General features: G+C 42.9%; 1 protein-coding gene across 5 annotated transcripts; it reads right to left on the reverse strand.

Moving 5' to 3' along the window:
* Positions 1-818: 818 nt before the first annotated feature.
* Positions 819-18,738, reverse strand: LOC106567936 (etoposide-induced protein 2.4 homolog). Of its 5 annotated transcripts, none has more exons than XM_014137852.2 (11): positions 18,629-18,738; positions 7,547-7,677; positions 6,696-6,841; positions 6,220-6,280; positions 6,014-6,080; positions 5,779-5,903; positions 3,735-3,854; positions 3,435-3,546; positions 3,216-3,327; positions 3,015-3,089; positions 819-2,887 (listed from the first exon to the last, which is right to left on the reverse strand). In XM_014137852.2, the coding sequence occupies exons 2-11, from the start codon at positions 7,586-7,588 to the stop codon at positions 2,722-2,724; spliced, it is 1,026 nt and encodes a 341-aa protein (XP_013993327.2). In that variant the 5' UTR covers positions 7,589-7,677; positions 18,629-18,738; the 3' UTR covers positions 819-2,721. The 5 variants fall into 5 exon arrangements, with proteins under 5 accessions (XP_013993327.2, XP_013993325.2, XP_013993326.2 ...); XM_014137850.2 differs by having other exon boundaries at positions 6,220-6,298; XM_014137851.2 differs by having other exon boundaries at positions 6,220-6,298; positions 18,489-18,662.
* Positions 18,739-19,078: the final 340 nt, after the last annotated feature.

Raw genomic sequence — 19,078 nt, forward strand, 5'->3', positions numbered from 1 at the left:
GTCGCTGTTCGTTCCAAGTGACGTGTCCTTACTGCTGAGAGTAAAATAAGAACTTGCAATTCACGTGTAGTGATTTTTAGTTATTTTTCTGTTTACTTTATTTTATGTTTCTTTAGAGAAAATATACGTGTAGTGATGTCCTGTTTTTTTGTTATTGTAATTTGTAATACATATTTTTATTAAAACATTTTTAAAAAGAGCTTGATAAAAATAAAGTCTGGAAGTATGAACAGCGAAACTGTTATCTCTAAATTATCACCCACATTGGGACATGTATAAAACACCAGAATATTTTTGTGAATTCTTGAGATTTTTTTATTAAATATCCAGGTGGGAAAGTTAAAAGTAAATTTCCTGCAATTCTACACATTTTGTAATGACTTATGACATGTTAATATGATGAGTGAGAATGACTAACAAAATCAATAGGAAACCCCTGGAGGTCAAGGCCTCTTGGCATGTGCCCCGTGGGTATTCGGCCATGATTACTACAAGTTTAGATGGCTGGCGTGACAAACTACCAATCTAAAAATTGTTAGCTGACATGTCTGAGTGACTGACATGAGAAAAACTGCTAATGCCCAACCAAATTTCTATATTACAACTGGTGTACTCTACTATTTTTACTCTCAATAGTAAGTTGAGACCACAACGGAGTTCCTAAAAAATGTAAATACAACTTTTTATTTATAATTTTTTTCTTGGTTTTGGTTGGGCCCCCTAAGCAACCACTTTTTTCAATTATGACTGGAGCTGGCCCTGGGTGGGAAACATTGAGCAACAAAGCAGCTAACCAATGAATAACATTTGAGACAAAATAAATTGGGGTCAATCAAGATTACTTCCAAGTAGATGTAATGTATACTGACCAATTTTATTTAGGCAATACTTTTACTCCAACCTCACAAATATCAATCTGCATACATAAACACTATGCACATCTTACAATTACTACATACCGTTTCAAAAACACTTCCCCTTCCCCCGCAACCCATGAGATTAATGACTAGGTGAAAGCTAGATGATGGTAATCCCCTTGGTAAGGTTTTGGTTGAACATTAGAGCCAAGTGACATCATGTAAAACAAGAAGCCCTGTATTTGCCACTGCTCAAGGGGGAACATAAACACACAGGGTTTCTCCCCTGTCTGTTACTTCAAGAGAAAATCTGTCAGAAGTTCAGCTCAGTGACATCTTCCTAGTTCCTACACTACTGTCCTTGGTGTGCAATTGATTCGAAGCAGAAGTGAGTCAAACAGAGTAGTAAAGAAGTTTGGCAGTTTCATCTGATCTGACCCAGCAGCAGACACAGCTTCACCTGTCTAATGCTGTGTTTACACAGGCAGCCCAATTCTGATCTTTTTCCCACTAATTGGTCTTTTGACCAATCACATCAACTTTTTTCAGAGATGGTCAAAATACCAATTAGTGAAATAAATATCAGAATTGGGCTGCCTGTGTAAACGCAGCCTAATACACCCCTATAGAAAACCGCTTCCTTAAAACAGCTAACTTCACTTATCACCACACAACAACCAGTGATTTCATATTTGGATTTTTTAGGTAAGGATACTCTTCCTTTATAGCGTGATGTTTAGATCAGGGCCTGTATCCACAAAGCGTTGCAGAACAGGAGTGCTGATCTAGCATCAGTGTGGACTTTTAGATCATAATGAATATAAGATTGTATGGACAGATCCTAGATCTGCGACACTCAGCGACACTTTGGCTGTGTTTACACAGGCAACCCAATTCTGATCTTTTTTCCACTAATTGGTATTTTGCAGCCTACATGGATACAGGCCCAGCTCCCATGCTGAAAGTGTAAAAATTAAAATTCCTCTAAATAAAGCCCTTATAGGAATAAATAGTGTCCCTTTGTTTTCACAGCACAAGCTTATTCCTGGGCCAGAGGAGTAGCAGTGTCACCCTGGCTTTACAGCGAAACAGCTATTCATGAACAAAACAGCATCCTATCAGGGTGAAAGGAATGTCACTTGCAACACAGAAAAAAATTACACTTGTGCTTTACTTTTGAACATCGCAAACATGTCCCCCCCTTCAATGGAAAAGCAGAACAGGCTTCTTTGGGTCACACACCTTTTCTACTGCTTGAGCTCCTGTTTCTCTTATAAAATATTATCTCATAAGTATTGTGGAGCTCCTGCACCTAAACAGTACCGTCACCCAAAATGAACACAGGCACGGCACGTATATCAATCCAAGTCAAGCATTGATAACATCAGTCCTGGCAAAAACGTAACCTTTTCCTTTTTCTCTTCCACATCAAGTGTTTTATACAAATCAGTCTGCGATCCGTCACTGGGTGATAAACAGATTAAACAAACAACAGATAGCAAACATTGGAGTTGGAATTGAAAAGAGCAGAAAAAAAAAATGTATATGACAGCTTGTGCTGTATTTAAAGCTCTCAAATGGCACATCATACATAAAAAAAACTATTAAACAAAATACATGAGAAAAATATATGAGTGTGAGGGACAGGGCAGTCAAATCTCATTCGTCATTCCCATTAAAAACACAACTTGCAGGTGCTCCAAAAGAATATGAAGGGCTGTGGTAGAATCATTAAAATCACATAAACCCCCCCTTTAACCAAACAAACATCATTCCTCTTCCTGTCCACAGAAAGAATCAACTGCTCCTCCATTTGTTTAATAAGCAGTTGCTGAGCCGCTCCTTTGTCGCCCCCTGGTGGCCATCACTGGGAGGGTAGGGGTCTCTGGCGGCCAGGTGAGGCGTGGGGAGAGGGGGGCAGCTTCTCGGTGGAAGTGGACAAAGTCAAGGACGACTGTAGGTGGACCGTTTTGTGGAACAACTTGTTGCTAATCAGCACAACCAGAGAGAAGAGGCGCAGCTGGAAGTGACTGTGTGGAAAAGACACGGGGGGGAAGAGAGTGAGTGAGCACGGAAGAGGATTTCACTGGTTCTTGTTACACAGTGAATCTGTTTGATCACTGGTCATTGTTAGGGCTTGCAGTGCACCATACTCACTATAACTTTGTTGGGGTCTTGGCCTCGTTAGCGCTGATGATGAACAGAGGGAAGAGGATGGAGAACAGACAGCCACTAAAGCAGAAAAATATATAATTTGAGTGGATCATTCAAATTATTTGGTATATCAGTAGAACTGAAAGTCTGCATATTGGAAGAGTCTCGTGCTTGGATTGAAAGAGGGGATACAAGTGGCGTTACCTTATAATATATGAAGAGGGGAGGGCAGTCAATAGAGCCATGGGGAGACCAAAGCCAAAGTAGTAGGGCCAGTTCCTCTCAATGTTGGACAGCCGTTGGTGCATCTCAATGCCTTGGATGAAACGGTTACAAATGGGTTGAGATTCTGCTCAGTTCCTATTACGTAAAATGAGCTAAATACTTTGAGAAGAAATACATCTGAGTAGAAAGGAGGCACACCATGGTTGAACCAGCGATACTCAAAGCAGTAGAGGGAGTAGAGCAAAGACATGTGAAGAAGGCTGACCATCTGTCCAATGGCATCGATGGGGAAGAGACTCACAACCATACCCTAGTGGACCACAACAAAGACAAGATGATGAGCTAGTACATGACTATTAACTTTAACCAATGGATGTAATGAATTAAAGCTCTCAGCGTTGATCCCAAAGACCCCTGTATGTTTTCATTCCAACATAACCTTAGTGAACCCTTCTTTGTGAACTTGAAGACACATGGGAACGTCGATTGCTGTACTACCTGAATGAGGAAGAGGGCCTGGAGGAGGAGGTTGAAGAGCATGTCAGCGATAATCTTACTGACGCTGGGGAAGGGCTGGGCTTTCCGACCAGACACCTCAAACGCCAGGTCAGCTATGTCCTACAGCAGACAACCAGAGGGCATGTTAACCTCCTGTTTCACTGTGTGACACATGTTATCATCTCAAAAGATCCTCGGGCAATAACGTTTAAAAAAACACTGGAAGGGAATATAGATAGCATAGCAACAACACATTGGAAATCTGTTACTGCTGTGAGACAAAAAGGAAAGCATAGCCAAGCATTCATTCAACTGTATTAAAGCCACTACTCCATCGCCTGAACATTGCTGGAAAGCTATACACATCGTCAATAGAGACCGTAATTGGTTTATGATAAAACTATGTATATACAGTGCCTTGCAAAAGTATTCATCCCCCTTGGCATTTTCCTATTTTGTTGCTTTATAACCTATCATTTAAATCAAATTTTATTTGGATTTCATGTAATGGACATACACAAAATAGTCCAAATTGGTGAAGTGAAAAAAATAACTTGTTTAAAAAAATTATAGAAAATAAAAAAACGGAAAATTGGTGCATGCATATGTATTTACCCCCTTTGCTATGAAGCCCCTAAATAAGATCTGGTGCAACCAATTACCTTTAGAAGTCAAATAATTAGTTAGATTGCACATAGGTGGACTTTATTTATGTGTCACATTGTCTGTCACTTGATCTCAGTATATATACACCTGTTCTGAAAGGCCCCAGAGTCTGCAACACCACTAAAGCAAGGGGCACCACCAAGCAAGCGGCACCATGAAAACCAAGGAGCTCTCCAAACAGGTCAGGGACAAAGTTGTGGAGAAGTACAGATCAGTGTTGGGTTATAAAAAAATAGCCGAAACTTTGAACATCCCACAGAGCACCATTAAATCCATTGTAAAAAAATTGAAAGAATATGGCACCCCAACAATCCTGCCAAGAGAGGGCCGCCCACCAAAACTCACGGACCAGGCAAGGAGGGCATTAATCAGAGAGGCAATAATGAGACCAAAGATAACCCTGAAGGAGCTGCAAAGCTCCACAGCAGAGATGGGAGTATCTGTCCATAGGACCACTTTAAACCATACACTTCACACAGCTGGGCTTTACGGAAGAGTGGCCAGAAAAAAGACATTGCTTAAAGAAAAAAATAAGCAAAGACGTTTGGTGTTCGCCAAAAGGCATGTGGGAGACTCCCCAAACATATGGAAGAAGGTACTCTGGTCAGATGAGACTATAATTGAGCTTTTTGGCCATCAAGGAAAACGCTTTGTCTGGCGCAAACCCAACACCTCTCATCACCCCGAGAACAGCATCCCCACACTGAAGCATGGTGGTGGCAGCATCATGCTATGGGGATGTTTTTCCATCGGCAGGGACTGGGAAACTGGTCAGAATTGAAGGAATGATGGAATGGCGCTAAATACAGGGAAATTCTTGAGGGAGACCTGCTTCAGTCTTCCAGAGATTTGAGACTGGAATGGAGGTTCACCTTCCAGCAGGACAATGACCCTAAGCATACTGCTAAAGCAACACTCGAGTGGTTTAAGGGGAAACATTTAAATGTCAATTTGAAGGAGCTGGAGGAGTTTTGCCTTGAAGAATTGGCAAAAATCCCAGTGGCTAGATGTGCCAAGCTTTTGAGATGTACAGCTGCAAGTCTCTTGGGGTAATTGTTATGCACGCTCAAGTTCAAGTTCTTTTTTGTCTTATTTCTTGTTTGTTTCACAAAAAATATTTTGCATCTTCAAATTGGTAGGCATGTTGTGTACATCAAATGATACAAACCCCAAAGAAATCAATTTTAATTCCAGGTTGTAAGGCAACAAAATAGGAAAAATGCCAAAGGGGGTTAATACTTTTGCAAGCCACTGTACGACTAGTGCTCTCCGGTGCCAACTGAGCAACAGTTGTCCTTGACCAGCTATATCCCACCCTTGTTACAACGACAACCACAAAACATCTACGTCATCACCTGTGTACTAACAGAGGCCTCACCTGGAACCAAATGGCGTTGACTATCTTGCTGAGCACAAACAGAGGGAGCACCCAGAGAGCACTGAACACGGAGGTCAATATGAACTCCAGCCAGGACCACACGTTACCATGGAGTGAGGGGTCACCTGTCAGGAAATGTCTCTTTGAGTGACAGGTTTTACCACTGTTATTAACAAATCACTATGAAGCATGTGATAATGGAGTGAACCCTCCCCACAGTTCCAGGCAGGCATACCGATAATTCTTGCTGTCAGAGTCTGCAGCAGTGGAATAAACACCCGATAGAAGAGGAACAGACTGAGCTGCAAAAATATTTGGAGGTATTACTAACATGAACAATGTCTTTGTAGTATTACTTCTCTGCCCCTCATAGAAAAATCAGTATTTGCATGATATGCATTTTTCAAACAGTTTTAAAATATAGAAAAGTATGTTTCTTACCCAGAACACTCCCCCATTCCACGCACAGCACTGAAAAATCCTACTGGCTAATTTGGGTTCACTGAAAGAGAGAGTATGACTACACATTATCATCCACCATTGCCATTAATAAGCACAAAAAGGTATAGGCCTAAGCCTACTGTTAACACTGGACAGCACACAACGATCCATATGAAAGTTTTTTAATATGAACCTGTCACAACTAGAAAGAGCATATCAGGTTAGATAGGGAGGAATGTTAATAATACCCTTTTGTGATATGTATCAAATAGCTCCTCGGGCTGAGGGAGAAAACACGTATACCCTTTTTTATACCCACAATATCGTGCCAACCAAAACAGAAGTGTGCTGTCTCTGATTTTTTTCTTCCACCTCACCCTTTCCAGCACGGTTCCAAAAACTGGGGTTTTTGAAACCAGTCCAGCTTGGCTCGGCAGTGTGAATAGGGTATTAAAGTCGTAATTGCCAGTGTCTACCTCTCCTGTTTGCGTTCCACACTCTGGGCCCGTCTCTGAGCCAGGGCCCCGCTGGCTCTCCTCTTTCGCTGCTCCTCCCTTTTCTGCTGGATGCGGGCATCCAGCTTGGAGATAGTTCCGATCCCCAAAATGGAGTCCTTAATCCCCTGTAGGACACACAGAAAATTCAAAGTGAGACTAGGGTAAATGCCTTATAAAGAAAATCAACACAGCACATTCTTCTAATGTTGTACACTACACTGTATGATAGACTTGGTATGTGTATACGTACATGGGTGGAAAAGTTCCTTTTAAATCCAAAGCGGTGTTGCAAATACAAAATGTATCTTAATATCATTGAAGTCAGGTAACTTGTGCTTAAATTCACTTGGTTACCTAGTAGCACAGTTGAAATAAAAACACTTGAACTAAACCAAAAAAACAAGGCTAATCTTTGTACTGCTTTTGTGGAGGAGATCATCATCTGGAAGTAAGGTGATGAGGTTCAAGGTAAACAACAAGGGTAAACATTTGGTTAAGCAATTAAATGTAGGCTACTATGGTTTTGCCCAAAAGCAACGTTTGCTCTAAAGCAAACAAGAAAAAACACAAAAGAAAAAGCTTAAACTTTATTAAAATGTTTAATTTGTCTAGTGTAAAAACATACTAACTTATTAGACGAAATGTCTAATGGGCCAAGTGGATGGCATCAATTGAACCAGAACACAATTCCCAATAGATCTAAACAGAGCTTGCTAGTTGGTTCACCAGCTCATGATTCAGACTCATGATAGCTGTACCCTCCTTTAACCCCACGTGTAGGCCTATCACTTGTGTGTGGACAGACGGGGTGTGTTGGGTTGCTGTCTGACCGTCGCAACATTACGGAGGAAGGCCCTGACACTGTCTGTCATCTCCAGACCAGCTGCAGATCCATCAACTGCAGGAGGGGGTGCTGGGGACCTGGTCAACTCTCATCGCAGGGAGGGGCACACCTAGCAACCTGTGACATCACACCACACAGGAGAACAGTTACAGAGAGCAGCAGGTTCACTTTGCTCCAAGTCTCATGTTAAAGAGCATGTTATACAGCCTCTATTTAGGGAAGATTTTATTCATGGCAAGGAGGAGCACACCAAGCAACCAGTGACATCACCAGTCACATCACACAGTTACATTTTTAGAGCAGGGCTCTCCAACCCTTATGCTGCATTCTAGACAACTGGGAACTCGGAAATCTCGGACTTCCGACTTTAGTGTGTTCAAGACATCCTAGGAACATACAGAGATGTATGTTCCTGGAAGACAACTGGGAACTCAGGGAAAAAAACGAACTTCGACTGGGGAAAATGGTTTTGAACGGTTATTCAACTAAGAAACTCGGGCATCTTTCTAGAGCTCCTACTTTCCGACTTGAAGATCACTGCAGTCATGATTTGACCTATTTTTTCATATTTTTTGTCCAGACACAGCAGGGGTTTAAACTGAAGAAACCAGTTCCTACATTTGAATATTGAAATGTATTTTATCAAACAAAACTATGCTACATTTTATCTCTGGGACCCTCAGGATGACAAATCAGAGCAAGATTACTGAATGTAAGTACATTATTTAACTTCAGAGATGAATGTATCAAACCAGTTGCCATGATAAGTTTCTTGTTGTGCACTCTTAAACAATAGCATGGTATTTGTTCACTGTTATAGCTACTGTAAATTGGACAGTCCAGTTAGATTAACCTGTTATGGCTAGGGGGCAGTATTTTCACGGCTGGATAAAAAACGTACCCGATTTAATCTGGTTACCACTCCTACCCAGTAACTAGAATATGCATATACTTATTACATATGGATAGAAAACACCCTAAAGATTCTAAAACTGTTTGAATGGTGTCTGTGAGTATAACAGAACTCATTTGGCAGGCAAAAACCTGACAAGGTTTCAGGCAGGAAGTGGCCTGTCTGACAAGGTGTCGTTCTTCTTGTCTCTGTTTATTGAAGAGTGAGGATCTTAGCTGTCCCGTGACACTTCCTACGGCTGCCATAGGGTCTCAGAAGGCGGTAAAAAGCTGAATCGTGGCTTTGCAGGCTCTGGCTGAAAAAAAGTAGCGCGTTTGGGTAGTGGCTGGTTACAGTACTGTGAGACTCAGGCTCGTGCCCGCGTCGACCGAAAGCTTTGTTTACTTTCCTCTGTTTAGCTAAAAGGAGATTCCCGGTCGGAATATTATCGCTTTTTTACGAGAAAAATGTCATAAAAATGGATTTTAAACAGCGGTTGACATGCTTCGAAGTACGGTAATGGAATATTTAGATTTTTTTTTGTCACGAATTGCGCCATGCGCACGACCCTGATTTACCATTTCAGATAGTGTCTGGGACGCACGAACAAAACGCCGCTATTCGGATATAACGATGGATTATTTTGGACCAAACCAACATTTGTTATTGAAGTAGCAGTCCTGGGAGTGCATTCTGACGAAGACAACAAAAGGTAATCAAACTTTTATAATAGTAAACCTGATATTGGTGAGTGCTAAACTTGCCGGGTGTCTAAATAGCTAGCCCGTGATGCCTGGGCTATGTACTTAGAATATTGCAAAATGTGCTTTCACCAAAAAGCTATTTCAAAATCGGACATATCGAGTGCATAGAGGAGTTCTGTATCTATAATTCTTAAAATAATTGTTATGCTTTTTGTGAACGTTTATCGTGAGAGAATTTAGTAAATTCTTAGTGAATTCGCCGGAAGTTTGCTAGTTCTGAACGTCACATGCTAATGTAAAAAGCTGGTTTTTGATATAAATATGAACTTGATTGAACAAAACATGCATGTATTGTATAACATAATGTCCTAGGGTTGTCATCTGATGAAGATCATCAAAGGTTAGTGCTGCATTTAGCTGTCTTCTGGGTTTTTGTGACATTATATGCTAGCTTGAAAAATGGGTGTCTGATTATTTCTGGCTTGGTACTCTGCTGACATAATCTAATGTTTTGCTTTCGTTGTAAAGCCTTTTTGAAATCGGACAGTGTGGTTAGATAAAGGAGAGTCTTATCTTTAAAATGCTGTGAAATAGTCATACGTTTGAAAAATTGAAGTTTTTGTATTTTTGAGGAATTTGTAATTCGCGCCACGCCCTATCATTGGATATTGGAGCAGGTGTTCCGCTAGCGGAACGTCTAGATGTAAGAGGTTAAGAATTTAAGCTTTCTGCCCATATAAAGACATGTCTAAGTCCTGGGAAATCTTCTAACTTACGTCATGCTAATCACATTAGCGCACGTTAACTCAACCGTCCCGCGGGGGACACACCGTTCCCGTAGAGGTTTTAAAAGTTAATTTGTGGAATTTCTTTCCTTCTTAATGCATTTGAGCCAATCAGTTGTGTTGTGACACGTTAGGGGTGGTATACAGAAGATAGCCCTATTTGGTAAGTCCATATAATGGCAAGAACACCCCAATAATGACAAACCTCCTGGCATTGACAATTTAGATGGAAAGCTACTGAGGATGGTGGCTGACTCTATAACCACTCCTATCTGTCATATTTTTAATCTGAGCTTAGATGAAGGTCTTTGTCCTCAGGCCTGGAGGGAAGCCAAAGTAATTCTGCTACCCAAGAGTGGTAAAGCGGCCTTTACTGGTTCTAACAGCAGACATATAAGCTTGCTGCCAGCTCTAAGCAAACTGTTGGAAAAAATTGTGTTTGACCAAATACAATGCTATTTCCCTGTAAACAAATTAACCACAGACTTTCAGCATGTGTACTGCACTGACACAAATGACTGATTGGTTGAAATAAATTGATAAGAAGATTGTGGGAGCTGTACTGTTAGATTTCAGTGCAGCCTTTGTTATTATTGACCATAACCTATTGTTGAAAAAAACTTGGGTGCTATGGCTTTTCAACCTCTGCGATATTGTGGATTCAGAGCTATCTAATAGAACTCAAAGGGTTTTCTTTAATATCAAACATGTAAAGTGTGGTGTACCGCAGGGCAGCTCTCTAGGCCCTCCACTCTTTTCTATTTTTACCAATGACCCGCCACTGGCATTAAACAAAGCATGTGTCCATGTATGCTGATGATTCAACTATATACGCATCAGCAACCACAGCTAATGAAGTCACTGAAACCTTTAACAAAGAGTTGCAGTCTGTTTTGGAATGGGTGGCCAGTAATAAACTGGTCCTGAACATCTCTAAAACTAAGAGCATTGTATTTGGTATAAATCATTCCTTAAGTGCTAGACCTCAGCTGAATCTGGTAATGAATGGTGTGGCTGTTGAACAAGTTGAGGATACTAAATTACTTGGCGTTACCTTAGATTGTAAACTGTCATGGTCAAAACATATAGATTCAATGGTTGCAAAGATGGGGAGAGGTCTGTCCGTAATAAAGAAATGCTCTGCTTTTTTGACACCACACTCCAAAAAGCAAGTTCTGCAGGCCCTAGCTTTGTCTAATCTTGATTTTTGTCCAGTTGTGTGGTCCAGTGCTGCAAGGAAAGACGTAGTTAAGCTGCAGCTGGCCCAGAACAGAGTGGCACGTTTTGCTCTGAGGGCTGATATAAATACTATGCATGTCAGTCTCTCTTGGCTAAGAGTTGAGGAGAGACTGACTGCATCACTTCTTTTTATAAGAAACATAAATGTGTTGAAAATCCCAAATTGTTTGCATAGTCAACTTACATACAGCTCTGACACACACACTTATCGCACCAGACATAACACCAGGGGTCTTTTCATAGTCCCCAAATCCAGAACAAATGAAAGAAAACACAGTATTGCATGGAACTTCCTTCCATCTCATATTGCACAACGCCTCTCCCCTATTTGACCTAGATAGTTGGTGTGTATGCATTGATATGTAGGCTACGTGTGCCTTTTTAAAAATGTATGTAGTTCCGTCCTTGTCTAATGATGTTCTGAATAATGTCATTCTGTATTAGGTTTCATGTTGTGTGGACCTCAGGAAGAGTAGCTGCTGCTTTTGCAAAAGCTAATGGGGATCCTAATAAAATACCAATACCAAATAAGCAAAGAGAAATGACAGTTCATCATTATCCGAAGACATGAAGGTCAGTCAATCTAAAAAATGTCAAGAACTTTGAAAGTTTCTTCAAGACAGTCGCAAAAACCATCAAGCGCTATGAAAGGCTCTCATGAGGACCGCCACAGAAAAGGCACAGAGTTACCTCTCCTGCAAAGGATAAGTTTATTAGAGTTAACAACCTCAGAAATTGCAGCCCAAATAAATCCTCCACAGAGTTAAAGTAACAGACACATCAAAATCAACTGTTCAGAGGACACTGCATGAATCAGGCTTTCATGGTCGAATTACTGCAAAGAAACCACTACTAAAGGACACCAATAAGAGACTTACTTGGGCCAAGAAACACGAGAAATTGACATTATTTATTTAACTAGGCAAGTCAGTTAAGAACAAATTCTTATTTACAAAGATGGCCTACCCCGGCCAAACCCGGACGACACTGGGCCAATGGTGCACCGCCCTATGGGACTCCCAATCACGGCCAGTTGTGATACAGCCTGGATTTGAACCAGGGTGTCTGGTCTTCTCTGTGTCACAGAGGCTCTCCGCACTGCTAAAGCTAACTCTCTCTCCTCTGCTCTCATCCTTCTAGACCCATCTGCTGCCTTTGATACTGTGAACCATCAGATCCTCCTCTCCACCCTCTCCGAGTTGGGCATCTCCGGCGCGGCTCACTCTTGGATTGCGTCCTACCTGACAGGTCGCTCCTACCAGGTGGCGTGGCTAGAATCCATCTCCGCACCACGTGCTCTCACCACTGGTGTCCCCCAGGGCTCAGTTCTAGGCCCTCTCCTATTCTCGCTATACACCAAGTCACTTGGCTCTGTCATATCCTCACATGGTCTCTCCTATCATTGCTACGCAGACGACACACAATTCATCTTCACCTTTCCCCCTTCTGATAACCAGGTGGCGAATCGCATCTCTGCATGACTGGCAGACATATCAGTGTGGATGACGGATCACCACCTCAAGCTGAACCTCGGCAAGACGGAGCTGCTCTTCCTTCCCGGAGAAGGACTGCCCGTTCCATGATCTCGCCATCACGGTTGACAACTCCATTGTGTCCTCCTCCCAGAGTGCTAAGAGCCTTGGCGTGACCCTGGACAACACCCTGTCGTTCTCCGCTAACATCAAGGCAGTGACCCGATGCTGTAGGTACATGCTCTACAACATTCGCAGAGTACGACCCTGCCTCACACAGGAAGTGGCGCAGGTCCAAATCCTGGCACTTGTCACCTCCCATCTGGATTACTGCAACTCGCTGTTGGCGGGGCTCCCTGCCTGTGCCATTAAACCCCTACAACTCATCCAGAACGCCACAGCCCGTCTGGTGTTCAACCTTCCCAAGTTCTCTCACGTCACCCCGCTCCTCCGCACACTCCACTGGCTTCCAGTTGAAGCTCGCATCTGCTACAAGACCATGGTGCTTGCCTATGGAGCTGTGAGGGGAACGGCACCTCCGTACCTTCAGGCTCTGATCAGTCCCTACACCCAAAGAAGGGCACTGCGTTCATCCACCTCTGGCCTGCTCGCCTCCCTACCTCTGCGGAAGCACAGTTCCCGCTCAGCCCAGTCAAAACTGTTAGCTGCTCTGGCACCCCAATGGTGGAACAAGCTCCCTCTCGACGCCAGGACAGCGGAGTCAATCACCACCTTCTGGAGACACCTGAAACCCCACCTCTTTAAGGAATACCTGGGATAGGATTAAGTAATCCTTCTAACCCTCCCCCCTACCCTCACCCCCCCAAAATATATAGATGTACTATTGTAAAGTGGTTGTTCCACTGGATATCATATGGTGAATGCACCAATTTGTAAGTCGCTCTGGATAAGAGCGTCTGCTAAATGACGTAAATGTAAATGTAAATTAAGTAACACCTCTAGCACTGAGATGCAGTGCCTTAGACCGTTGTGCCACTTGGGAGCCCCGAAATGGCGCATTAGACTTGTGGAAATCTGTCCACATTTGAGATTTTGTAACACACAGAGTAGGCGAACGGATGACCTCTGCATGTGTGGTTCCCACAGTGAAGCATGGAGGAGGATGTGTGACGATGTGGGGATGCTTTGCTGGTGACACTGTCGGTGATTTATTTAGAATTCAAGGCACCCTTAACCAGCATGGCTACCACAAAATTCTGCAGCGATACGCCATCCCATCTGGGTTGTGCTTAGTGGGACTATCATTTGTTTTTCAACAGGACAATGACCCAACACACCTCCAGCTATTTGACCAAGAAGAAGAATGATGGAGTGCTGCATCAGATGACCTGGCCTTCACAATCACCCGACCTCAACCCAATTGAGATGATATGGGATGACTTGGAGGAAAAGCAGCCAACAAGTGCTCAGCATATGTGGGAAATCCTTCAAGACTGTTGGGAAAGCATTCCATGTGAACTTGTGAAGCTAGCTGAGAGAATGCCAAGAGTATGCAAAGCTGTCATCAAGGCAAAGGGTGGCTACTTTGAAGAATCTAAAATATATTTTAATTTTTTTAAACACTTTTTTAGTTACTGCATGATTCCATATTTGTTATTTCACAGTTTTGATGTTTTCACTATTATTTTACAATGTAGAAAATAGTAAAAATAAAGAAAAACCCTTGAATGAGGTGTCCAAACTTTTGACTGGTACTGTATACATTTGCGCCCATCTCAGTGAACTAATCCATTGCGGTGGCCTAGACTAAAGCCAATTTATGCTTGATCTGAAAATGTGGTCAGAGGATTTGGCGCAATTGCAAAGCCTCCAGAGGCCAAATCAAGCTCTGTAACGCATCGACATGCACGTCCCAAATTTTGTAACAATGCGGAATGCCCTTATGATACAGAAAGGCGCCGGAGGGGTTGGCTGCCGTTTTACGGGCTCCTAATCAAAAGTGTTATTTTGTTAGTTTTTTCACATGGTTTGTAACATATTTTTAAAACTTATTTTGTACATAATGTTGCTGCTACCGTCTATTATGTCCAAAAATAACTTCTGGACATCAGAACAGCGATGTCCAGTAGGCCTGATTACCGATTACTCACCTCGAACTGGACAAAGATTTTTTCTTTAACGAGTTCGATGCGAAGGCTATACTGCTTTCTCAGGAACGGGCCCAAATCCCTGTCATTTGCGTGAAGAAAGAACAGAGAAAAAGGGGGCGGAGGCCGAGCTGCCTTCTGAGAATTCGTAGGCGAGTGAGTAAAACTCCCCTAACATCCGTTCTATTGGCCAACGTGCAATCATTGGAAAACAAAATTGATGATATAAACGATCAAGACTATCCTACCAATGTGTCATTAAAAAGTAATATCTTGTGTTTCACAGAGTCGTGGCTGAACGACGACATGGATAATATAGAGCTGCCGGGATTTTCCATGCATCGGCAGGACAGAGAAGCTACGTCTGGTAAGACGAGGGGCGGGTGTGTGTCTATTTGTCACTAACAGCTATGCGATATATAATATTAAAATAGTCTCGAGGTATTGCTCACCTGAGGTAGAGTACATTATGATAAGCTGTAGACCACACAATCCACCAAGAGAGTTCTCATCTATATTATTCATAGCCGTCTATTTACCACCACAAACCGATGCTGGCACTAACATCACACTCAACAAGCTGTATAATACAAGAAAATGCTCATCCAGAAGCGGTGCTCCTAGTGGCCGGGGACTTTAATGCAGGCAAACTTAAATCTGTTTAACCTAATTTCTACCAGCATGTCACATTTGCAACCAGAGGGAACAAAAACTCCAGAACACCTTTACTCCGCAAACAGAGATGGATACGTAAATGTAAATGTAATACAAAGCTCTCCCTCGCCCTCCATTTGGCAAACCTGGCCATAATTCTATCCTCCTGATTCCTGCTTACAAGCAAAAACTAAAGCAGGAAGTACCAGTGGCTCGCTCAATACAGAAGTGGTCAGATGACGCAAATGCTACACTACAGAACTGTTTTGCTAGCACAGACTGGAATATGTTCCGGGAATCATCCAATGGCATTGAGGAGTATACCACCTCAGTCACCAGCTTCGTCAATTAAGATAGAGCCCGTGTAGTAGGATTCAGATGCTCGTTGGATGTGGCAGGGCTTGAAAACTATTACGGACGACAAAGGGAAACCCAGCCACGAGCTGCTCAGTGACACGAACCTACCAGATCAGCTAAATGTCTTTTGTGCTCGCTTCGAGGAAAGCAACACTGAAGCATGCATGAGCGCACCAGCTGTTCTGGATGACTGTGTGATAATGCTCTCGGTAGCCGATGTGAGCAAGACCTTTAAACAGGTCAACATTCACAAAGCCGCGGGGCCAGTCGGATTACCAGGACGTGTACGCAAAGCATGCGCGGACCAACTGGCAAGTGTCTTCACTGACATTTTCAACCTCTCCCTGGCTGAGTCTGTAATGCCTACATGTTTCAAGCAGACCACCATAGTCCCTGTGCCCAAGGAAGCGAATGTAACCTGCCTAAATGATTACCCGTAGCCCCGTAGCACTCACGTCAGCAGCCATGAAGTGCTTTGTAAGGCTTGTCATGGCTCACATCAACAGCATCATTCCGGATATCCTAGACCCACTCCAATTTGCATACCGACCAAACAGATCCACAGATGACGCAATCTCAATCACACTCCACACTGCCCTTTCCAACCTGGACAAAAGGCACACCTATGTGAGAATGCTGTTCATTGACTACAGCCCAGCATTCAACACCATAGTGCCCACGAAGCTGATCACTAAGCTAAGGACCCTGGGACTAAACACCTCCCTCTGCAACTGGATCCTGGACTTCCTGACGGGCCACCCCAAGGTGGTAAGGGTAGGCTACAATACATCTGCCACTCTGATCCTCAACACTGGGGCCCCTCAGGGGTACGTGCTTAGTGCCTTCCTGTACTCCCTGTTCACTCATGACTGCATGGCCAAACACGACTCCAACACCATCATTACGTTTTCTGACGACACAACAGTGGTAGGCCTGATTACCGACAACAATGAGACAGCCGATTGGGAGGTCAGAGACCTGGCAGTGTGGTGCCAGGACATCAAGCCCTCCTTCAATGTGAGCAAGACAATGGAGCTGATTGTGGACTACAGGAAAAGGCGGGCCGAATAGGCCCCCATTAACATCGACGGCACTGTAGTGGAGCGGGTCGAGAGTTTGAAGTTCCTTGGTGTCCACATCAACGAACTATCATGGTCCAAACACACCATGACAGTCGTGAAGAGGGCACGACAACACCCTTTCCCCCTCAGGAGACTGAAAAGATTTGACATGGGTCCCCAGATCCTCAAAAAGTTATACAGCTGCACCATTGAGAGCATCCTGACCGGTTGGCATCACCGCCTGGTATAGCAACTGCTCGGTATCTGATCGTAAGGCGCTACAGAGGGTAGCGTGTACGGCCAATCACTGGGGCCAAGCTTCTTGCCGTCCAGGACCTATATACTATGCGGTGTCAGAGGAAAGCCCCAAAAAATTGTCAAAGACTCCAGTCACCCAAGTCATAGACAGTTCTCTCTGCTACCACACAGCAAGCGGTACTGGAGCGCCAAGTCTCAGACCAAAAGGCTCCTTAACAGCTTCTATCCCCAAGCCATAAGACTGCTGAACAATTCATCAAATGGCCACCCGGACTATTTACATTGACACCACCCCCCCTATTTATTTTTACACTGCTGCTACTGGCTGTTTATGGAAAATGGAGCATCATGTTAGCCTGTTACAATCTGCTAGTTATCCAACCCTGTTCCTTGAGAGCTACCCTCCTGTACATTTCCTATCCAATCCCAGTTGTAACTAACCTGAGTCAGTTTATCAACCAGCTAATTATTAGAATCAGGTGCGCTATATAAAATAGGGTTGGAGTGAAAAACTGGAGAGCCCTGATTTAGAGAGCATCAGCTTTGCTTTGCTCATAACATTAAATGTTAGAAAGAGCATGTCATCGTATATGGCCTATGCTATTATTCAAACAATTTTCTAAAATGGTTATAGCATATTTCTGAACAAGTATAGATCTATCACTCTCACTTTGCAGCTAACATCATCTATATGCAAGCCCAAAATCAACGCACATTTGAGCATGTGGACACCTCATGTGTAGGCCAAGATTGAGGGACTTAGTGTCTGCAAATTCCTTGTTCACACTGGCTGTTAAAAGTTTCAGGTTAATGTAACATACACAACTACAGTGAAATGCCTTTCTTGCAAACTCAAAACCCAACAATGTAATACTAGAAAAAAAGAAATAAGAATTAAGCAAGCATACTATATACAGGGTCAGTTCCAATACCATATTTATGTGCAAGGATACTGGATGGAGGTAGATATGTATAGGGGTAAATTGACTAGGCAACAGGATATAAGATAAACAGGGTAGCCTCAACATGTATGTGAGTGTGTGTAGAGTCAGTATAAATGTATGTGCCTGTGTGTGGCATTCTTATGTTGAATACCCTGTTACATTATCAAGTGATGTTAGAGACACCGTTATCTAGCAACTAGCCATCTGTTTTAGCCAGTTATGTTTGAAACGTTGTTTTGCCTCAATTCTAGGAACCCCAAGGGTCCCTGCGTCTTGGAGCAGACAACACTGAACCGTTAGCTAGCTACAAGAACATTATACAACCAATTGTCGTTATCCACATACCTAGCTACTTGCAAAAACGTTAGTACACAGACGTTCAGTAGTAACATTAGCTAGCTACATTAGGTGTCAAAACAAACATATAATTATAGCTACCTAGATCGTTAGCTACCTAGGCAAATCGTCCAAATGCAAACGGTGCAAGCTAACATGACCGGCAACTGGCTCGCTAGCTAACAACGACTTTAGATGATGTATCTAATTGGATCAAAAACAGGCCAGATAATCGATTATTTAGTCAACATGGCCTACCTCATACGACAGCTTCACTTAAATAATCTCTTCACCTCTTTTTTCTGCAACAACAAACCAAACCCTGCCCTGTAACTTGTGTATTGCGCAAACTCCAAACTAAGGGATTGTGGGAGGTGTAGTGTGGTGTCTGGGACGGCTAAAAGTTGTGTCATCTGCTTGCTCTTTTGGGGTTAGGCCCTACGGAAGCACCTGTGACAACTATTTGTGTAAAGGGTTTTGTAAAGACAATTTTCCTGTGAATCATCACTCATGGATTATATACAATTAAACACTGTAGTAGACCAACATATACAAAAAAAAAATAGAAACGCAAGTGTTGGTCCCATGTTTCATGAGTTGTAATAAAAGATCACAGACATTTTCCATCTGCACAAAAAGCATATTTCTCAAAAATGTTGTACACAAAGTTGTTTACATCCCTGTTAGTGAGCCTTTCTCCTTTGCCAA

This window comes from Salmo salar, chromosome ssa13, assembly GCF_905237065.1.
Source record: "Salmo salar chromosome ssa13, Ssal_v3.1, whole genome shotgun sequence".
Classification (NCBI taxonomy): Eukaryota; Metazoa; Chordata; class Actinopteri; order Salmoniformes; family Salmonidae; genus Salmo; species Salmo salar.

Bases quoted from the DNA above. Each gene is read 5' to 3' on its own strand.
- LOC106567936 (XM_014137850.2), bottom strand. From the start codon at position 7,588: ATGACAGACAGTGTCAGGGCCTTCCTCCGTAATGTTGCGACG. The intron at 3,090-3,215 runs GTAACGCCACTT...TTTCTGCTTTAG, and splicing joins CCCTCTTCATATATTATAAG to TGGCTGTCTGTTCTCCATCC. The intron at 2,888-3,014 runs GTGAGTATGGTG...TTTTCCACACAG, and splicing joins AAGACCCCAACAAAGTTATA to TCACTTCCAGCTGCGCCTCT.